This window comes from Babesia bovis, chromosome 2 (assembly GCF_000165395.2).
Source record: "Babesia bovis T2Bo chromosome 2, whole genome shotgun sequence".
Lineage (NCBI taxonomy): Eukaryota > Apicomplexa > Aconoidasida > Piroplasmida > Babesiidae > Babesia > Babesia bovis.
In genome coordinates, this window is record NC_010574.1 from 272366 (window position 1) to 293205 (window position 20840).

Below are 20840 nucleotides of genomic sequence, written 5' to 3' on the forward strand. Positions count from 1 at the left end.
ACAGGGTTACACATTGCTTTGTAGGTGTATTGCTGTTCGAAGTGATAGATAATCAAGTGAACACGCCCACTGACTCGTTGCACTGTGAACTTGCCTTTATGCCATTAATGTGTTGTACGATATATATCTTAACTAATGCACTAGACAGTACACATTGTTATATTTATAGTCGTATTATTATAGAGACACGGGTCTAAATGCTTTAATGATGGTGTTTGTGTCCATACACTTCGGTGCATCAAGGTAGTCGCCCCTGAAGTGCATCAGGGTATACTTGAGGTGCGTGGTACATCTCTTCACCTATGCACATTTTACTCTAGGGGTTACACACTCTAGAAAATCCTGTATATTTTAATGACAGTACCATCGGCTAACCATTTATAGTGCTGAAATTCTTGGATCGCCGGTGCCACAATGCAGGGATTTGGTGAGGAAAATCCTCCGGGATCCAATTCGTTTGGAAACGGCGATGGTATCTCTCAGGATTCGGTACAAGTTGTAAAGACAACAAAGTTCGTAAATGTAGCTAATTTGGCTGATTACTTAAGTTCTATGTCAGGTCCTAATTGCCGTGTTGTAGTTCAGCAAGTGGAGCAGGGATCTGAGATGGCTAAGCAATTAGACCGTGCGTTAGCTGATATGCAGCAGCGCAAGTCATCTGCGGGTAGTGATGGCATTCCAGTTTCTCAGGGTGTGATTCCTCAGCACATGCTACCTGTCAACTCCCCGGTAGCTCCCGTTCAGTTGTCTACGCAGGAGGAATCAGCAGTGCCTCAAGCCACCCAGGATCGTCGTGTATCACGACATGAGTTTACTGGTGCAGTCACAACATCAATGGTTCAGAGTTCTTGTGAGACATTTACCTCCAGCAATGTGCACTGCGGCCAACCCGGTGAGCTCAAACACCGCGTATCATCATTGTTGATGCAACTGAAGCGTGTCAACATTACTCCCTGTTCATCACTTGATGAAAGAGGTTCAGATCATGTTCAGCACTCAACTGTTGACACCTATGCCTCTTTGAACGAGAACAACTTGCGATTATTCCAGAAGGATATGGGCAAGTCCGATATTCAGGAGAGTTGTACTCTATCTAACGGTAGCCAGGAATGTAATTTAAAGGTTGAAACCGCCGCTTCTGTCATCCCGCAGGAAACACCACATGTAGACAGGCACCCGGAGCCTACCTTTGGGGACATCGGGTCCACCCACGCCAATAGTGCCTCATCTTTTGATGAGCACGTTCAGTTTACACCAAAGAGCAACTTCGTTGAATCTTCAGTATCTCAGCAATTACCCCCTGAGATCTATATGGATAACCACGGTGAAAGTAGGATGGTGAGGCGTTTTGCTACTAAGGGTCCTTCGGACCCTTCACCTGCGAATAAGTCACCATGTGGGACGGCTGCTATGGGTCCATCTCTAAATACAACTACGCCCTCATCACAATGTCCCACTCGTACTGTTTTAACGCCTAAATCAGGACCCCGTCGCAAGGCTGTTGTCGTTGGTTGCAGCTATTCTGGCGATTCCAAAGCATCACTTCGTGGTCCTTGCAATGATGCAATTCTATTTGCTACAGCTTTGATAACGCATATGGGTTTTGAGGCTGATGACATCCTTCTTTTGGTTGACACTGAGCCTGCATCTGTTTATATCCAACAGCTGGTATACCTAGCATCTGCTCAAACGCCTATAAATGCTCCAGCTCGCAACGGCAATGGTAGGCAGAAGACAGGTGTCATAGGGGGCATGATTGGCGGCTTGATAGGTGATTTCCTTTCTAGGATACCCCCTGATGTTGAACTCGATATTCCTGAGATGCTTATGTTAGATTCACCAGGCAATCCAGTATCTGCTGAAAACCTTCCAACTCGCGCTAACATTTTAAAGGCTTTGCGCTGGATGGTAAACGGCTTACGTCCTGGTGACAGTGCAGTATTCTATTTTTCTGGCCATGCTGTACAAATTGACGACATGAGTGGCTGGGAGGGTGAGGGCTATGACGAGGCTCTTGTACCATGTGACTACATGGAGCATGGCGATCCTTCTCGGGGCTTAATTCCAGCTCAGCAGATAAGACAGCTAGTCCAATCAGTTGGTAGGAGCAGTCAGGTTACTGTTGTTTTGGATACCGTGGGTATGCAGACGGCGCTTGACCCTGCTGGTCGCAGTGGCCCATGGCGTTACATCAAGGGCGCCATGTTGCGTGGCATGTGGCCCTTGGCTGACGCCACTGGCAAGATGCAACGTGCTGTGTACGACCCTGAGGTCTGGACTAACGGTAACATGCAGCAGCAATTGGTATTACCTAAATTCTTACCGGCTATGCAGGTTGATTGTACTTCAGCTCTTATTGATGGTTTCATATCGTCTAACACTGAGGACAAGAGTTCCAATAGCATTTGTATAGCAGCTGCACCTTTTGATGATGTTGCTGTAGAGGCTATGTTCCGCCCGATGTCACTTACAGATCGTCCTATTATGCGGATAACCACTCAGGGTTGTGAACAGGTTGTTTGCCACGGTGTGTTTACATACTGCCTTGTGGCTACTTTAACTCGTGACCGCACTTCTAAACGCGGCGGTATAACTGTACGTGAGTTAGTGGCTGGTATTCAACAGAGGTGCCAATACCTTCGTGGCACTCGTATGCCTAAGCTGCGTCAGATGTGCGAGGCTACAATTCATCCAGCTGGCCTTGCATCACTGGACAATTTCTTTGTATCGCCTTGGGGAGGTCGTTTACTTCCTGAGCGCGCTCGTCGTCCAGGAGTCGAGAACTCATACAAGTCGCTATCAGCTGGTTTGGGAGCATTTTTAACTGTAAATGAAGCTTGGATGCAATTACATACTGAGGGTCGTATGCGTGCTGCTGAGCAGCGTGAGAAGTTTGGGCGCATGCGTAGCGCCGTTGTTAATGGCAGTCGTATGGTAACTGCTGACTTGCGTCAGATGATGGCGTCGCAGGGATACGTATCTCGTAGACCGAGTGCCGCTATTATGATTGGTCAGGTACCATCAAGGCAACGTTCCGCTGCTGGTAAAAGCTGGTGCGGTCAGCCTCAATACCCTCATCAGTATATGGCTCAAGATTTTAACATGCCTCATCATGCCGTATACTCGATGTCACCCATGGCTGTTATGAACCCAAGTGGCCAGTACCATCCCATGGGACAGGACTATGTAGTAGATCAGCATGGGATGATGTATCCATCTCACCACGTAGCTCAGCCAATGCAGCGTGAGTACTACGTTGCTGAGCCTACAGCGCAGTTTTGCGGATACCCGCAACAGTTCGTACCGGGTACATTTGCACAGCATGTGCAACACGTCCAGCCACCAAGGCAACAGCAGACGTGTCGCAGCAACACTGCTGCTTTGTTCAAGGGCTCGAATCACCAACCACAGCACGTGGGTCGCACTAGGACTTCGGCCTGTAGGCCTATGGGCATGAAATTCGCCGAGCCCATTACCAGTGCTATGATTTCACAATTACCTGTACATCCTGGGTACAATTAGTCTTAATATAGTTTAATAATGTTCACGCATAATGTCTTTAGTGGGTGAAATCTTGGGTGCGTCGCACATGTCTCAATACCCCGTTCCGGAATCCACTTTTGAAATTAAACATGACGGAAGACGTGATGAACGACGATTTTGATAGTCTGGTGACCAAACCGACTGAATTCATTGATTATAATTGTGATATTAAGTAGGTTCCGTTAACTCGTTTGATGTGCAAGCTTTACAGCAATGGATTCAATGACCTTTTGAAATCGCAGAAGTTCGACAAATTAGGGTTTAATTACAATGTACTGTCTATTTTGGGTTGCCAGAGTAGTGGGAAGAGTATGTGTTACTCTAGCAATTTAATGTGTTACAGGTTCCTTGCTCAATAGTGTCTTTGGTTTGGATTTCGATGTTATGAACACGAAGCTAGGCCACAGTCAAACTACTAAAGGTCTTTGGGGCGCGTTGGTGATTCCTAAAGACACGGGAAGTGGGAATGTGACTATTGTTATTGATGTAGAAGGCACCGACTCGCGTGAGAGAGGTGAAGGCCGATTAACTTTTGAGCATCGTTCTGCGTTGCTCTGTTTAGCTATATCTGACTGTGTGGTTATTAACTTGTGGTACCATTCTTTGGGTAACCTTACTGGTTCTAACTATGGTCTTTTGAAGACGGTTGTTGAAGCTAACCTTGAGTTAGCCGAGGCCTCTGAGAACACGCTGTAGGTTTTAGACTATAGAATGGCATATGTTTGCAGTGCATCTGGAGATTATAAAACTGTTTTATGCTTTTGCATTCGTGATTGGTTTCCTGAGTTGGCACCCCTTGAGACTGTTCGTCAGAAGGTTGTGAATGAGTACATGCTGGGCATATGGAATGACATTAACAAGCCTGACAAATTTAAGAACAGCAAGCTTGAGGATATATTCCGTTTTGAGTTGTATGGGTTCAACCATGCACTTGTTCATCCCGATGAATTTGCGAAAGATTCATCAAGGTTCCGCTTAGCGTGGGCCACCAGCATTAGCCCGAAGTCATATTCTCGCGCAGTCCCTTCAGATGGCTTCTTCTACTATGCTAGCAACATACTTCAGACCGTCAAGGATCAAAGCCATTTAGATATTCCAAACCAGCGTGAGATGTTGGCTAACTTCCGCTGTCAAGAGATAAAGGGTGGTGTTTTGGATGAGATGGTTCCATCGATTAGCTCCATGCTTACTGATGCCCAATCTGGTGTTATGGACGATTTCCAACATCGTGCGGTTGAGTTGGTTGATGTGGCCGTTGGTAAGTACCTTGAGCTTGCGTCAAGGTACGACAAGACAACAAGTAATAAAATTGGCAATGAGCTTGTTATTTCAGTTTTTAGCAAGTTACAGCCGGTATTCGATGCCATTATATCACACCACTGCTCTGACTTGGCAGTGCGTGCAACTGTGAGGTTGAATGAGAAGTTTGCCATCAGTGGCAAAGAACGTTCACCTATGGTTGGTGGCCAGAAGGCCGCTGATGTATGGCCTAAGTTCAATATGTTAACTGACGAAATAAAGGCTGAGTTGTACAACTCGCTAAATTCGCACATACTGTCGTGTGCGATTAACTATTCTCATGAATCTGGAATACAAGCGCAATCTGATTTTGACACATCTGCTGCCGTTGACATGTTCAATGTTACATTTAAGAATGAAGTTGAATCTGTGAGAGCACGTCATATACGTGCTTTACTAGGCCAGATAACTGATTTGGTGGACTCTGGCTTTAAGGTTATTGGTGAGGCCTTATTGGAGCGCAATGTTACGAGTGACAAGTATTGGGGCGATGTCAATGATCTTATTGACCGCGCTTACAGTACGTGTTTGGACACTATGGGTCCTTGTTATACAGGGCTTGTACCATCGGTACAACCGAATGAGTTTGAGTATTTGGCTTTTATGATACTACTCCAAGCAACCAAATGTAACTTGGAGCGTACTGAATCGCGTATTACTGATATCATACTAGAGCGTTTTGAGCAGTTTTTCCAATATCAGGAATTCAACGGGGAGACTGTCCCACGCGACTGGGGGTCTTACACTGAAGAGGAGCTCAAACAGACCTATACACAATGCAAAAAGGAAGCACTGAACATAGTTGCTGTATTGCGTGACTGTTCTCCACCCACTCTGGAGGTACCGGCTTTTGAAGTGTCCTCACTAAAACCTAACCATGTCTTATACCAGGAACTGTCTGCAGGTGTCGATAGCTTGAGGGCGACAACTACGTCACTCAGTGACGAGGTCCTCGTTGATACTGTTAAAGCGTGCAGGAAGCGATTCCAGGAGTTCTTCAGGACGGCTCAGCAAATACAGAGTTCGTCTAAGAACGGTATATCGTGGAAGAACATACCGCCGCCTTTCTGGATACTTTTGCTACTATGCTCGTGGAATGAGTTATGCAGCGTATTACGGATCGTATTCAAGGTACAAGTGCTAATCCCTTTGATTATACTAGGCTTCATCGTTGTACAATACTTCTCGCATTTGGTATTCGGCACCTCGGCTGATGCGTAAGTTGCTAGGCATGATATCCAATTGATGCAGGGTATTCCGACCGTTTAAACGACAAGCGCGGGAACTAGCGATGGTCGGCACTAAATGGATCTTTAAAGTGGCCACATCAACCGCTGCTGCCGCAGTCAATGCAGGGGCTAAGACTACATTCCTATCAGATGATGACAATGACAGCGGCAAAAAGGCCGAAGAAAATTGAGTTTTTAAAAAACAGAATTGTGATTATTTCACAGTTGAATGATATACTAATTAGTCAGGATTATATAGTCCTATGGTGTGTATACAGTAGTCACCGGGTGGTGTAGACACTCCCGGAACCATACACACTTTAGATTACTTCTTAGTACTAGGGTCCAGAATAAGGGCGATATAATGCAGCAGGGCGCAACGCCAAAGGCGCCTAAGCGCAGTCGCAAGGATTCGGATTCTGATGACTCTGAATCTGACCTTCCGTTGAATAAGGTTGTTGAAAGTGTCGGTGGCAAGAAACGTGATCCCCTAGACCTTCGCGTAGTTGTAGAAAATGATGCAGTGGACTGTGAAGCGTAGGTTATTCCATGCCATGGAGCATATGTCGCAGAAAGGGAGTGGTAAGCTGGAAGGTAGCACATGCGGGAGCATCAGAGCAACCGGGTAGACACCTATGTGTCATATGCGGTTTATTTGCTCCCTACAAGTGTATAGACTGTGCTTCAAAGAGAATATCGCAAATGCATACGTATATTTGTGGCCGCGGTTGCCTTGATATCCACAAAAACCACAACTGTGGGAGACCACTGAATTTTACGCATTGGTAATGTATAGTACTAGTTCTATAAATTCGGGTAGTTGAGAACAGATACTTTATAATGTCAGTCATCAAGTTCCATGTGGTCGTCCGTGAATAGGAATTCAGGTATGCGATTGTCGCCTGTGGCATGTTGGCCATGGGTACTCACCACTTACCAGTTGATAGGGCACTTTCATCTGCGGTGGCACCTGCAGGTCGCGCCACGTTGGCAAAGTGTATCCCTGCGTTGTTAAACTTGACCATGAGCTCTAGAAATTCAGCGATTGACACTGTAATGCTGCGCCGATTAGACAACCCGGATTCTTCAAGTATGCCCATACAGTAGTCCTGGAAACGGACATTGAGATTACACAGTAACAACATACCTTGAATGGCATAGGTTCGGGTGCCTTGCCGTTGATAGTGCACCAATTTTTGTAGTTACCCTCTAAAACTGACAGAATAGCCTGTTTCTTGAATAGACTCCGAAGTGTACGACGCTTCCGGGTAAAGCAGACACGAATCATACCATCCCACTCAACAAAGTCGATCTGTTGTGTTTTAGACGTTGTGCATCATTACTCACCACCAATGGCTGTTCACGTGGCACTATCTTCACAATCATGCTGTCAACCTTTGGAGGTGGGTTGAAACTACCTGGAAGCGTATAGGAGCAAAAGCGTCAACATACCCGGAGCAACCTTGCAAACACGAGTTACAGTACAAAACAGACGGGTGTTAATGGCCAAGCGGCCGTATTTAGCCTCGTTGGTAGATGCCAATAAACGTTCGGCAAATTCTTTCTGGAACATTAAGACAGCACATCTAAATAGCGGACGGTGTGATAACAACTTGAATACGAAGGGACTTGATATTTGGTACGGTAAATTGGCCGTACAGACGTCAAATTTGGGGTATGTTATACGCAACGCATCTCCTTCAATTACATCAAGGTTGCTGTAGCCCATTGACAAGCAGCGCTTCTTCACCTCCCCAACCATACGATTATCGATATCGATGGCAATTACTTTACGAGCCAGGGGAACTAGCCGTATAGTCAAGTTACCAGTACCTAAAGAAGTATAAAATCTAGACTCAATATGTACCAGGTCCAATTTCCAGAACTGTATCAGAAGAACGAATCTCAGCGGCCAGTATAATCTTGTCTAGTATACCAGGGTTCTTAAGCATATGCTGACCAAACTTCTTATTGAAGGTCATGCCACCGGAGGTGACCTTTTGGTCCACAATGGCTATAGTGGGCACTGTAGTCGACGCAGGCCTGGATGACTTGGGACCTGCATACAGCAATGATACTTCCAGCTACTTCTACATACCGACAGCGCAAATGCGATATGGTTCGACCCTGAAATGGGTCTTTTGGCGCCTGGAAGCCATCGTTACAACGGCTGTGGATATATCACGGTGGAACACATAAAACGGCGACAAGTAAGGCTCAATAGAAACGCCAAAACGTGAATAGTGGTACCGGCACGTTGGCAAACGTGCAGAAAATAAGTTTAGGTTTACTGACATTAAAGTGTGTACGATAACTAATCACTGGGGAAGCAGGAATCATAGGTGTCTATCGCCACCTTGGCGTAGTAGCGCACATCTATATCTGGGTCTTCACGTAACTTCAGGAATACGCTGCGCAATATAAAGCAAGCAGGGACACTACCATACCTCCTGAGATGTAGCAACTGCTCCGGAGCATCATCCTTGTATATCAAAAAGAGGCTGCGTATGGCCTTGATAGCAACAAATCGCACGTTAGGAATAGTATCCTGGAATTTTATGGTAGTAGATCACGAACACCCACCTTAATACCTTTAAGCATCACTGGTATAATGCGAGGTAAAGTACTCTGTGCATCTAGGGATTTGGCAACAGCCTGTATGGACATGTGCCAAATGAATTGAAACCTACGATTAAAGCCTGTATCACAGTTATCTTGAATGCATAGGACAACGGAATGTCGTCGACACTTATGTATATCGAATTGCGAGGCTCGACGTATATTTTAACCAGTTCCTTTAGGATAGTGTCGCATACCCAGTTACGATCAGCTCCAGCGCAAATCAACTCTATACAGCAGAGCACCGTACTACGCACTTTCCATACATTGTCCAACAACAAGCGGAACAAAAGCCTGGAAAAGTTAACGTCAAAGTGCCGCGGGCCAAAATGACGATAGAACGCAGTCAACTTCTCGGCCAATATCAACCGGTGACGCCAATGTGTAGTTAACAGTACCCGTGCAATAGTTTCATTCATCATCGAACCAATACCGGTATCGAAATCCCCGGGCTCACATAACACTTCAATATTATTGATCGCGCTGTAGCATTGTTAAATACTGGTACCATAACATACCATAGACGAACGTCCGTGCATTCATCCTGCAGGAAATTACGTAACATAGGCCCCAAAACATTACAAACACGCTCGCGTGTCATGCCGGAAGCGAAAATAGCAAAGATATTGCAGATACACTGGCGAATCTTAGTTGAGGATTCAGCCAAATGCGATTGGAAGAAGGCAATGTAACGCTCAGCCATCTTTGGTGACAGTGCCTTGCACCATGTTACAAATGAGTTCACGGCAGCCTCCTTTACTATATCCTCTGAGTCGTTTAGTAACTCGAAGTGGACCTCGAGAAAATGCTTCTCCATTTCGGACTCACCCAAGATCTCGTGAATTTTGTCATAACGCTCAGCCAGTGCCTTGCGAACGCGCCATGAAGAGTCACTGGCAGCTGACATGATCACGGGATAACTAAATGACAAGTTCTGTTCAGCAGTGCAGCGACGTGCGAAAGACAGACATGCGTCAACGCAATGCGCCCTTACTTGGTCCTGGTGATACACTGACATGTTTTTTAGGACCAGCCAGAACATGGACACTGAGTCGTCCATATGCATTATCGCAAGTAGCTTCTCTAGGTTGCGAGCTACCTCCAGACGAACTATTGTCAAGTTGCTTTCCCACAGCTGCTTGTAACACTCCCGCAACTCAACCTGGTCTTGCGCGGAAGCATCGGGATATACTAATGGTATTAAATTGCAAGCTGATACGACGTCAGCAAACCATTCACCTGTTAAATATAGGATATAATCCATCCAACATACTCTCTGATAAACGCTTCAATAGTGGCATAACAGCAGATTTCATGACATCATATGTACATTCACTAGAACGCACATCGGTGACAATCTCAGCAATCAGTTCCACAGCCTGTGGAGTTTAGTAGATATCCATACGTACGTACCTTGCGGCGTATACTCGGATCTTCCTGGGATATCAAGAATGACACACCATCTATTATAGCACATATATACGATTCCTGGTTAGTTATCTTGGATAGAGTGTGCCATACATCGGGAAGCATACGTAGCAAATGGACAGGCATATTGCGCTGAGCCTCTGGAGCATCATGAGAAGATGAATTTGGGAATAGCCATAGTTACAGTTCCAAGAACTTACCTGCTAAAAATGGAACTAGCATGGTTCCACACAACTCGGAGTTCAGCTGTTGCGTAACGACGTCTACATGTTTAAGGGCCTCGGTGGCACTAACGTCACTGCCGAGAATTTCGCACTTGAAGTACTCAAATGCAGGGTACTCTACTACATTCTCTGTGATATCTGGATTGTCCATAGTGTCACCAGGTTCAGATGAGCTGTAGGAGTCTTCACTAGTGTCACCATCACCCAAATCCGCCAAGGCCTCGGTAACCAGTTTGTTAACCTTCTTTTTCCTACGGGGCTTCTTCTGACCTTTTTTAGACATTAATACTGACGTCTTATCCCGATTGCGATTCGTTTTATTCTGATCTGGCTGAGGTTTGGGGTAATCGATATCCACCAGATAGTCAACGTCAATAGCTACATCACCAGTTGTGTCGGTAACAGGAGGGCCCATTGAATCATCATCGTTAGTCATCGTTGTAACAGCCGACTGGTCTTGAAATGATACTTTGGTATTAACATCAGCAGACGTATGTGATGATCTATCACCCATAGAATCAGAGCCTCGTTCATACGTAGCACCTGAACGATATGCCGGAACAACTTCATCATACAATGAACTTGAGCTCTGGATAGTAGATGGATCCTCAAGATCTAATTGGGGATCAATGATCCCTTCAGTCTCAGACAAATCATCGGATTCCCTGGAAGTCACCATGGATGGACTTCGACTAGGTATAGATGTTGAATCATCATCCAAATCCCCTTTCATCTTTCATACGTAGAGTCATTTATTTAGAGCATATAAAGTGCTATTTAGCACCGAATGACAAGCATGGAAGATCCAAATCGTACCTGGGAGCATAGTTCTAGAAACACATCCTATGCCTATGCGTGGCTGTACGCCCCTGTGACGTCACCTATGCGATAGTTTTATAATTAAATATATAGAGGCAATGCTGATGGGCCAGCAATTGGATTAAATTCCAATGGCAGTTGCAAGGTGTGTGACCACGCCACAGCATGCCAGGTGCAAGGAGACAAGGCCGAATTTACCCGATTTAATGCTACACATAGGCATCTAAAGTGATTTTAGCTATATGGGACACTATGTGAGTAATGTCGTAGAGCTATACAATGTGTATTTCCAGGTGAGAGGACCTATACTATATGTAACAACAGGGTCGTCCTGTAAACGGGCTAGGTATCTTTTCTGATGGAATACACTATTAAATAAGTACCCAGTCACAGTTGTTAGGGATTAAGTGTTATATATGGCGTCTAGACACTGTTCTAATGGTATGTATGACGACGGTACGTTAATGGGCCATATAAGCGTGCCATACTCCCCGAGTCACTCAATAAGGTTATTGCAGAGCACTTATTGCCAAAATGTGTATATTTAAACAGCGTTTAGTGCCCTAATTATGAGATATTCTACCCCATATGGCCGTTGACCAACTGTGAGCTTCTAAAGACCGTACTATAGCCTATCATTCCACGTAATACCCATATATCGTATACCCCGACTACATGTACCCTATATTGATATAATGTCTACTTAATTTTAACCGGCTCTTTGAGTCGAACACTCATAATGGGACTGTTTTGGGCCATTAGTGCTCTGGCCCTTGGTATCAATATTCCCGCAGGATTCTACAATGAATCGAGGTTTGGTATCGGTGTAACGTATACTGATGCCGTTGCTATACGTCGAAACGATGTGCAACGTATTTCACAAGCCTCAAGATCGTCAGACAGCGCGGCTTTCGTTTGTGTTCCATCGAGCCAATGGGCGGTAAGTTTACCGGCATAACACTACACACCTTAAGATACGTGATATAGATAGCTTATGTTATACAGCAACCATCAACTGGTGTGCTAGACACTCAACGGGGATGTGCTACTAGCAAGGTGCTCGCCAAACGTAAAGAAGAGGTGCGCCATACGTGAATATATGTGTGTGTTAGTGTTCATGGTAACAATGTTTTGCTTTGTGTTGTGATATCAGTGGTCGGTGCGGGTTGCATTTTGGATAAACCCTCACGTATACAAAGGGAAATTTGGATTCCACTCCCGAGGGTGTAGAATTTGATTCTGATGTGGACTACGAGGACATTTATGACGCTAGTGACTATGAATCTGATGACGTCGAGGGTGAAGACGGATCCTCTTCTGAGTATGATTCTGATGAAGATACCGGTAATAGTGCGTTTGATTACAATGCGCGTGGAGAGCTTATGCTTCCAAACCTAACCCGGTTATCGAGAACGCGAGTGTCGAAAAACCGGCACAAGCTATTCCGCGGTCGCGTTCTCCACTTGGCTGATTTGGTATATCCTTTAGTAGTCACTGACAAGGTAGGTATCTCTATAATCGATTCATAAAATCCAGGAATCTTCATCGTCTATCAAGGAGGTACCTGGATTGCGGCTATTATCGATTCCTGACCTTGTAAAGGAGGTTGAAGAGGCACGTAACCTTGGAATCACAGCTTTCATGATACACCCACACATAGACAAGTCACTAAAGAGCGAGTTTGGTGACGAGGGTTTGAACCCTGATGGACTTCTTCCAAGGGCTATCGATGCTGTAAAAGAGGCGTTCCCCGATGTCCAGGTGTTTGCTGATGCTACAGTGGCCCACTTTTCACTTGATGGTCATGATGGTCTTGTGGAGCCGGAGACTGACGTCATTTCCAATGACGTCTCTGTTAGCCAATTAGCCAAGCAGGTTACAACATTGGCTTCCGCTGGTTGTGATGTGGTGTCGCTCAACGACACCCTTGATGGGTCGGTTGGTGTCGCCAGAGATGCCTTGGACTTTGAAGGGTACACCGACGTATCGCTAATGAGTCGCGCTGGAAAGTTCAACTCAGTATACATGGCACAGCATCAGGCTATGTTGGGAACCACGCCAGCGCAAAACGTGCGTGTCGAGAGCTACCTCCACGACGTGGCTATTCCCGATGAACCTATCCTCAAGGGAGTTCAAGGTCAGTCCGTTGGTTCGATTGTGTCCATTGCTTGCAGACGTTGATGACGGTGCGGATATGGTAGCCGTGGAGCCCGCGACTGCATTCGTGGACGTCATTAGGAGCCTCAAGGACCGGCTGAGGTCGCCAGTTGTCGCAGTGCACACCACCGGTGAATATCGTGCCTTAAAGGCAGCTGCAGCAGCCGGTGTATATGACGAAAAGGCCGCGGCAATAGAGGCTTTACGTGGACTTCGGCGTGCTGGCGCGGATCTCATAGTCTCAAGCTTCGCGAAGGACGTGGCGCAGTGGCTACTAGAGGATATGCAGACCAATGGGATGGAAAATGTAGCCCTGGGCGTCTGAAACTTTTGTAATCCTATTAATGCAATGCCAAAAAATTGACCGACCACTCCATATACATATGCATGTAGATAGCAGTGTTGACTATACTCATAGACCTTGCAGCGTTCTGAGTCACTCCCCGAGAACCCGTATATCATGCGAGGGAGACTGCCTAATGGACTTGAATACACAGTACTGCCGAATAGCAACCACGGCCAAAGATTCGAGGCGTATTTAGAGGTGCTCAGCGGCTCTGCCGATGAACTTGACCACCAACGCGGTATAGCACACTTTTGCGAACACGTGACTTACATGGGCAGTAGAAAACGTGACTGCCTCTTAGGACGTGACGTGCGCACAAACGCGTTCACTGACTTTCACCATACAGTGTTTTACACGTCGTGCCCATCGGCCATTGAAGGCTGCTACAGCAAGCAGGATTCATTGGAAAGGGCACTAGATGCGCTAGCGGATGTAGTTGAAGCACCAACACAATTTAGTGTATCCCGAGTGGAAAAGGAAAGACAGGCTATCTTGTCAGAAGCACGTATCATAAACACCCTGGAATATCGCAAGAATTGCGCCACAGTTGAAGCGCTGCACGCCGAAAACAGGTATGTATAAAGGGTGGTATTTAAACAAAAAGCACAGGCTAAGCCGCAGGTTTCCCATTGGCGATCTCGAGAAGTTACAGACCTACAGTGTACAGAACTTGGTTGACTACCATAGTGTCCATTACAGACCCTCTAACCTAAGGCTGTTCGTGGTGGGAGATGTAGACCCAACGAAGACAGCAGAGGCCCTTACCAAGATATTCGCACGTTTAAAGGATAATCCCGACGTGGTGAAGCAATATCTACAGGCAAACGAGCACATATACAAAGGTACTGTAAAAGAAAGTCGTAGGGGGCTGCCTCCAGCAGTGCACGTATGGGATCAACCTATCGCAAAAGCCCACGTCTGGCAAAATAAACAAATACGAAATATGAGCGTAGAAGTAGCCAAGAAAATCCCAATACCCGAAGTAAAGACATGGGCTGATATGTGGACAAATGTAGTCACGAAACTAACATATCGCATACTGTCACTGCATTTCGATATTTTACAGCGCGGTGTTGGTGCCATACAGTCGGTTGAGACCAATGATTACGACTGCACCAACGAAGGATGCAGGGTCAGGTCATTTGAACTCCACTGCGTGCCATATCAATGGCAAGATGCGCTTAAAGCAGCAGTGGCACAGGTAAAGTGCCTTTCCACCCAAGGTACAACTCCCGAAATGTTCAAAATAGTCAAAGAGTCGTTACAGAGAGATTGCGACAGAGTTGATAATGCGAGGACTGAGAACAGGGATTTGATTACCAGTTTAATGGAGGCCACCACTTGTGGCCGGGTTATAATGCTACCAGATACTGAGAAACAAATTATTACCGACATTCTTTCCAAAGTGCATATAGATGATGTAAATGAAATGGCACATACGCTATTTCCATGGTCCTCAGGCAAAAGTTTTGCAGGTATAAATCTTATATGTTCAACGCCACTGCCAGATCCATCCATAGGGTATGATGGTATTGGGGAAGATATACTCCTGGATACATTCCAAAAAGAATGTCGAGAGCCGCTGTCAGCGGCGGCGCTCCACCCAGAGGTTAACACACCGACAACCCTCCTAACTGAAGAGGAACAAAATGAAGTTATTAATCGCAGGCCGTATGGCCAAATCCCGGGCTTTGTAACACAACCCATGCTACCGAAGGAGAGGTATGCATTGCTGAATGAGCCCAAAGATGAAATATTGCGCTCACTAGCTGTTACCGGCGATTTGCGCAAGATATCCGAAGAATACGTGGACTCGCTGCGTGAATCAATCGCTATTAGGCCAGAAGTTGAACACATTACTGAAAACAAGCCTAATTCACCCGAATTCGATAGACTGAGAGATCGAATTATCGATCCTTCAGTTTATACTACAGATGAATCCGATGAAGGGAAGTATACAAACGCACTTGCAGAGTTGAAGAAGCCGCTGGCATCAACGCTACCGGGTGATAGTCCACTCTATCAAGAACCGAGTTCGCCGGCCAATATCCACTTGATAACACTAAACAATAGCATCAGGGTAAACCTGCGTGTAAATGAAGAAGAGCAAATCGCAATGAAAGCAATAATACCAATAGAGTATGATTACAGTGACCTGGATGCATTGCAACGCAAGAAACGTGAGCTACTACTGGCGGCCACAGCTATGATGGAAGGTGGAGCCATGGGTAGTCTCAGCAGGCTGCAAGTGGAGATGTTTTGCACACAGCACCTGATGGATGTGCTAATCAACGCTAACGAAGACTTCATATCAATAGACATATCATTCCCCTACGGACGTAAGGAAAATAACCTTGAATCCGCGCTACAAATATTGAATTCACTTTTGCAAAACCATGCTATTGAGAAAGATGCCTTTTTACGTGCAAAGGAGAAGCTGCGCCGTGATCATGTGGCATATTGCCAGGACCTGCAAGCATTTGGCACCGGTGACCTGGTGTCATCAATGAGTGGCGGCAAGCTGGGATACCATGATATAGATTACAAGAAAATAGAGGCCACAACACTGGAAGATGCACAGAAAACTTTGGATAGCGTATTTAAACGTGGAATGGTGGAATTATCCATTTCAGGGGGCTTCGACCTAAAAGACATGAAGTCGCAGCTTGTGAAATACATTGGAACTGTAGAGCTGCCTGAGGCTAAAATCGCACCTAAAGATAAGTATGTCCTTTGGGAAGATGAAGGTGACCCAGGAATAGATGAGGTTGATACACAAGCAACTACACTAGATGATGGTGCGTCTGATACAGACCAAGAAGAGATCCTAGAGGAGCAACACAAGCTAATCTGGATTAATGACAATCAGGAAAGGGCAATGGTGCTTCTAGGAGGTTATGCACCAAACGCTAGCGGAATCATGCCTGACGGAACACATATGGCAGATATACTGCACTCAGCCCTTGAAACGGCACTAGAAGAGGACAAGGACAATGCAAATATCAAGAAGTTCCTTACCAACGTCAAAGAACTATGGCTCCATCCAGCATTCCCACGTGCAGCATGTACAATTATGCAAGAAATACTCACCAATCGCGCCTTTACAGTAGTAGGTCTACGCTATATTAGATAATTTTATTTACAGTTGCGTGCTGAAAAACACTTGACATACGAGTCTAACGTCGACTTTGTTTTGTATGACGTCCAGTTTGCAGGATACTTTGTTATATCGGTACACTCTTCCTACAGCAAGTCTGATGCCATTCTGGCAGAAACTAGGAAGATTCTTGCAGACCTCAGATCAGGAGACAGGCCGGTGTTTGAGCACCACCTGGAACGTGCCCGTGACCAAGTTATGGCGCGCCATCGCAAAGATAGAAATAACAATCGCCACTGGGTAGGCGAACTAACGGGTATGCAGAGTCGTCGCATGCCCTTGAAGAATTCGTTTTTCGCAACTGAGTTCGACAAGGTGCTCCAGCGCATAACGCTGGACGATATAAGATTGCTACTGGTATCAGATGTATTCGGGTTTGATGAACAAAACCTATGGAGTCGCATCGTCCACACGACCGCCAATGACCAAGCAGTATCAATGAAGTGACGCTAAAGCTAATGTCAGTAATATTATACATGCTTCGTTGTACGATAGTCTCCCGCCCAACGGCCGGTAATTTCAAAAAGTGGGATGAAGTTGTACCTAGCCGTCAACTCGTTCACCTGTTGCACCGGTAAGTGGCTGGTGCCAGAGTTGAATTCACGCTCAAGAGTTACTAAGGTACCGATCACGTAGTGCAGTGATTCCGCAGCCACTGGTGTTGGCCGAGTATGAATGCTAGATCGTATCCTAGGGCGACGTAGTAATCCACGCATCCACAACTTGAGCTTTGCAGCCAAACAAAAGTCAAGTGAATTAGTCTCAACAGCATCCCAACATGCTATGCCAATACGACCCATCAAAAATGATACTTCAGTAAGGGACTCACGCGGTATACCGCGCATGTTCCGCGCAACATGTGTTGACAACAATACTGCCATCAGCATGTCAACACAGAGACTGTCAGCTTTGTCCCCTGCAAGTTCAGCAAGGAAGTATAATACAAAACGCAATGTAGATGGCATGGTAGCAGGGTCAAGGGAATTGACAAGCTTGTTAGCCACGTGAGAGACGGCCTCTTCAGATGCACGCTTGAGGTCAGAGTTATTTAAAAATACGTGTAAGCCATCACAGTATAACCGGGCCCATTCCAAAGAGTCAGAACAGCCATATCTATCGTGTAGAAATATGAAACACAGCAACTCACTCAAGCAACTTGAACTCCGCATCAGCATACACAAGCTGTTGTCACAAAGAGATTGCATTTCAAATTCACAGGCGTTGGTGACCAAAGAGTCCATCTCCTCAAAGTGGTTTGCCAGTGTAGCTAAGTGTTTAATCAGGTGATTCTTCTCAGGTATACGAACGGCACGGATCAAGTGCAGCAATGTTGACATACTCTCTTCAGACAATAGAGCCCAAACAGGCTCCAGTACGTGAGCCTGAACTGATAGTACTGGGTCATGACCTGATTTATTAGCATAACCAGAGTTGTACATATCGAATTCACTTCGTGTAGTACTATCAGCATTTGAGTCCAATAGATCGTTTCCCTGGTCATCCAAAGGTACCTGGGTCAGCTCCATGGGCTCATTACGTAAAATGGTGTCAATCTTGTGACTTAAATCAACCCTTTCGCCACCTAAGTGGCCCAGGCTGTTACCAATATCCTCAAACAAATTAGTACGAGTGAAGTCGCCGGCAATAGTTGGCTCAACAGCATCGCCAGCTGGGACACCAGCGATGTCAACCTTATCCTGTTCTAAAGGCACACGATGTAACCTCGTGTCACCTACAAGAATCAAACGTTGCATCATCCACATGGGCAAGTTTGAGACGCTTACCTTGCATTCGCCACCAAATAACTTAGTAAGCAATATTTCATGTTTCTTGCGATTAGTAATAAACTCGGCCGGGTTCAGTGCCAAAAGGAGATGAGACATGAATGCTTCAACCCAGTCCATCTGTAGTAGCTCCAATTCAGCCTCACGCCTTATGGCAGCCAAATACTGCAGTTTACGATTGCGCATACTCCCTAGCTGGTCTAATAGTAAAGATGTAGCAGAATCAATCTTCTGACGGACGTTATTAAAATTGGCATATAATTGCGACAGAAGCTCATGCCTGTTGCGAACACGAGATGTAATAGCCTCCATGTGGCGATTCAGCTCCATATCACTCTCAGAGCTCTTGTTCAAAGCTGAGTCATAGGCGTCCACAGTTGACATTAAAGGGTGGTCAAAAAATGATGGATCAGAATGCGTATCAAACAGAATGCAATGGCTGCATAATGCACGATTGCACTGCGTAATATGTTTTCACAATACTATTAAGAATTACCTTTAGACAAACGGCGTCTATAACTTCAGAAGGATGCGATTCGCAAACACCAAATTGAACGGGTGATTTCGAACTAGATACCCTAACGTGTCTAGAAAATATAGGTGTTGCAGAGTGATGTTTGGCATCACAGGAGTTGCAAAAATGGGCCCTGAATGTGATTGCAAGCTTATATACGAACCTACTTGTCTGAATGGCAGTACCACTGTGCAACCGTACTCTCGCACATCTCACAAATGGGCTCGGGTACCTCTATCTTCACAGGAGTGAATTCAAATTCCACAACAGCGGAAAGTAACACCTGTTGAGAAGAGGATATGCGATATAAAGCATTGTAAAATGCAGGATCACTGCTAGTCGCCAGTTCCAAACTGTCATAACCTGCAGGTATAGAACGCTTCAAAAAAGCCTCTTGATCACCAAATTCAGATGTATGAGCCTTTGTACGTCCTAGAGCCAACTTGAAAAGTAGCATACGGTACGATCCCGTAGGATTGCCTGTATCAAATGGAGATACTTTAGTAAAGTAATACCTTGGAAACCAACGGGAGCTGATATCGTGCCATATTCATATAGTTGACGCGTTAGATCTACATTCATAGTACCGGCACGTACACAGTCATCAAATGATTGCGGAGGATCCATACGATTCATGTCTACCCAGACTGAAAGTGGCGAACCCCGGTAATGCTGCACACAAGTTAAGATAATTAAATGACAGACACACCTTAACCGTTTTCCGATTAAATGATTCCACATCTTCAGGCTGTGCCAATATCAATCCCTTGGTCACATGAAGCTCAGTAGTGTGAAAAGCCAGCTGAAGAAGGTACTCCAAGTAAGCCAACTCATGAACATCCTCCAGCGGTTTTGGCACAAATTGCAACGCAGCTTGCGCTTCCGAAGCGCTGCTGTCTTCAGCCATAATGGCCTTAATTTAAAACCGAGTTAGCACGGTATGGGAATACACATCATTAGATGGCAGTATTCCACCATCTACTGGTGCCTACATGTCCATTCCTTATATTATAATATAATCCATGCTGATGTGTAATCATAAATCGTATGGCCACTCGTTGCCATCCCCAGTGTGGATATGTGTTAGACCAAGAATACTATAAACAAACAACAAATGTATGGCGATATTGATGTGTAAGGTGTTTTGTATTGCTAGTGTTATTTACTTCGAGCCTGAACTAACACGATACAGTACAGTTCAAGAAGTTTTCAGCTAAGCTACATGAAAACAGCATAACCGGGGTACTTTTCATCCGTTTGTTGACTTGCGAACTAAGACAACGCGCTTATAGCCCATAAATATGCTTTATATCTCACTTTTCATCGGTGTAATTCTCAGCACCAGCATCGATAAATGCCTTGGTTAGCACATTGCATACCTCCACCAAGTCGTCTAAGCATTCCACAAATATCTTAACTGCGGGCTTCCCTGCAAATACTTAGTATAGATTTTATGCATTGGTACCTGTTGTCTGGATCCGAATGTTTACCTCAGGCTGCATGGGATGCGGCACTGAGTAACCTGCGAAGAAAACGTCCTCGCGCTCAACCAATAGTGTCCTCACAGCATTACCCAAAGTATGGTCCTCATTCTCAATGCTGAACGTTATATTAGGCGACGAGCTGTCGACCTTGTCCATCTTGTCATCTGTTGAATACAACACTACCTCTTTTAATATATTCGAATCCACAAATATAACACTGAATATTATAACAAGATT

The 20840-nt window shown here is 45.5% G+C and overlaps 9 protein-coding genes across 9 annotated transcripts; 5 read left to right on the forward strand and 4 right to left on the reverse strand.

Annotated features, from left to right (window-relative positions):
• Nucleotides 1–320: 320 nt before the first annotated feature.
• BBOV_II001080 (Caspase domain family protein) lies at nucleotides 321–3545 on the forward strand. The gene has a single exon (XM_001609585.2). The coding sequence runs from the start codon at nucleotides 415–417 to the stop codon at nucleotides 3520–3522; it is 3108 nt and encodes a 1035-aa protein (XP_001609635.1). The 5' UTR covers nucleotides 321–414; the 3' UTR covers nucleotides 3523–3545.
• Nucleotides 3546–3628: 83 nt separating this feature from the next.
• Nucleotides 3629–6289, forward strand: BBOV_II001090 (Root hair defective 3 GTP-binding protein (RHD3) family protein). The gene is made up of 5 exons (XM_001609586.2): nucleotides 3629–3715; nucleotides 3755–3852; nucleotides 3887–4235; nucleotides 4272–6059; nucleotides 6094–6289. The coding sequence occupies exons 1-5, from the start codon at nucleotides 3633–3635 to the stop codon at nucleotides 6260–6262; spliced, it is 2487 nt and encodes an 828-aa protein (XP_001609636.1). The 5' UTR covers nucleotides 3629–3632; the 3' UTR covers nucleotides 6263–6289.
• Nucleotides 6290–6376: 87 nt separating this feature from the next.
• BBOV_II001095 (HIT zinc finger family protein) lies at nucleotides 6377–6900 on the forward strand. Its single transcript, XM_051767224.1, has 2 exons — nucleotides 6377–6608; nucleotides 6644–6900. The coding sequence occupies exons 1-2, from the start codon at nucleotides 6436–6438 to the stop codon at nucleotides 6858–6860; spliced, it is 390 nt and encodes a 129-aa protein (XP_051623818.1). The 5' UTR covers nucleotides 6377–6435; the 3' UTR covers nucleotides 6861–6900.
• Nucleotides 6901–8329, reverse strand: BBOV_II001100 (ribosomal RNA dimethyladenosine transferase family protein). The gene is made up of 7 exons (XM_051767528.1): nucleotides 8170–8329; nucleotides 7935–8130; nucleotides 7524–7900; nucleotides 7419–7489; nucleotides 7219–7383; nucleotides 7009–7180; nucleotides 6901–6973 (listed from the first exon to the last, which is right to left on the reverse strand). Exons 1-7 carry the CDS (start codon nucleotides 8228–8230, stop codon nucleotides 6915–6917), a joined length of 1101 nt encoding a protein of 366 aa, XP_051623105.1. The 5' UTR covers nucleotides 8231–8329; the 3' UTR covers nucleotides 6901–6914.
• A 36-nt stretch (nucleotides 8330–8365) lies between these two features.
• BBOV_II001110 (uncharacterized protein) lies at nucleotides 8366–11220 on the reverse strand. The gene is made up of 8 exons (XM_051767922.1): nucleotides 10319–11220; nucleotides 10104–10258; nucleotides 9964–10069; nucleotides 9209–9929; nucleotides 8762–9173; nucleotides 8655–8726; nucleotides 8519–8619; nucleotides 8366–8482 (listed from the first exon to the last, which is right to left on the reverse strand). Exons 1-8 carry the CDS (start codon nucleotides 11073–11075, stop codon nucleotides 8386–8388), a joined length of 2421 nt encoding a protein of 806 aa, XP_051623106.1. The 5' UTR covers nucleotides 11076–11220; the 3' UTR covers nucleotides 8366–8385.
• Nucleotides 11221–11795: 575 nt separating this feature from the next.
• BBOV_II001120 (Delta-aminolevulinic acid dehydratase family protein) lies at nucleotides 11796–13649 on the forward strand. The gene is made up of 5 exons (XM_001609589.2): nucleotides 11796–12101; nucleotides 12167–12241; nucleotides 12361–12663; nucleotides 12698–13298; nucleotides 13336–13649. The coding sequence occupies exons 1-5, from the start codon at nucleotides 11901–11903 to the stop codon at nucleotides 13641–13643; spliced, it is 1488 nt and encodes a 495-aa protein (XP_001609639.1). The 5' UTR covers nucleotides 11796–11900; the 3' UTR covers nucleotides 13644–13649.
• Nucleotides 13650–13753: 104 nt separating this feature from the next.
• Nucleotides 13754–17283, forward strand: BBOV_II001130 (Peptidase M16 inactive domain family protein). Its single transcript, XM_001609590.2, has 3 exons — nucleotides 13754–14236; nucleotides 14274–16773; nucleotides 16810–17283. Exons 1-3 carry the CDS (start codon nucleotides 13779–13781, stop codon nucleotides 17266–17268), a joined length of 3417 nt encoding a protein of 1138 aa, XP_001609640.1. The 5' UTR covers nucleotides 13754–13778; the 3' UTR covers nucleotides 17269–17283.
• On the reverse strand, nucleotides 17268–20157 carry BBOV_II001140 (B-box zinc finger family protein). The gene is made up of 5 exons (XM_001609591.2): nucleotides 19829–20157; nucleotides 19635–19791; nucleotides 19287–19599; nucleotides 19102–19252; nucleotides 17268–19064 (listed from the first exon to the last, which is right to left on the reverse strand). The coding sequence occupies exons 1-5, from the start codon at nucleotides 20024–20026 to the stop codon at nucleotides 17292–17294; spliced, it is 2592 nt and encodes an 863-aa protein (XP_001609641.1). The 5' UTR covers nucleotides 20027–20157; the 3' UTR covers nucleotides 17268–17291.
• A 74-nt stretch (nucleotides 20158–20231) lies between these two features.
• Nucleotides 20232–20831, reverse strand: BBOV_II001150 (DNA-directed RNA polymerases family protein). Its single transcript, XM_001609592.1, has 2 exons — nucleotides 20585–20831; nucleotides 20232–20548 (listed from the first exon to the last, which is right to left on the reverse strand). The coding sequence occupies exons 1-2, from the start codon at nucleotides 20757–20759 to the stop codon at nucleotides 20433–20435; spliced, it is 291 nt and encodes a 96-aa protein (XP_001609642.1). The 5' UTR covers nucleotides 20760–20831; the 3' UTR covers nucleotides 20232–20432.
• Nucleotides 20832–20840: the final 9 nt, after the last annotated feature.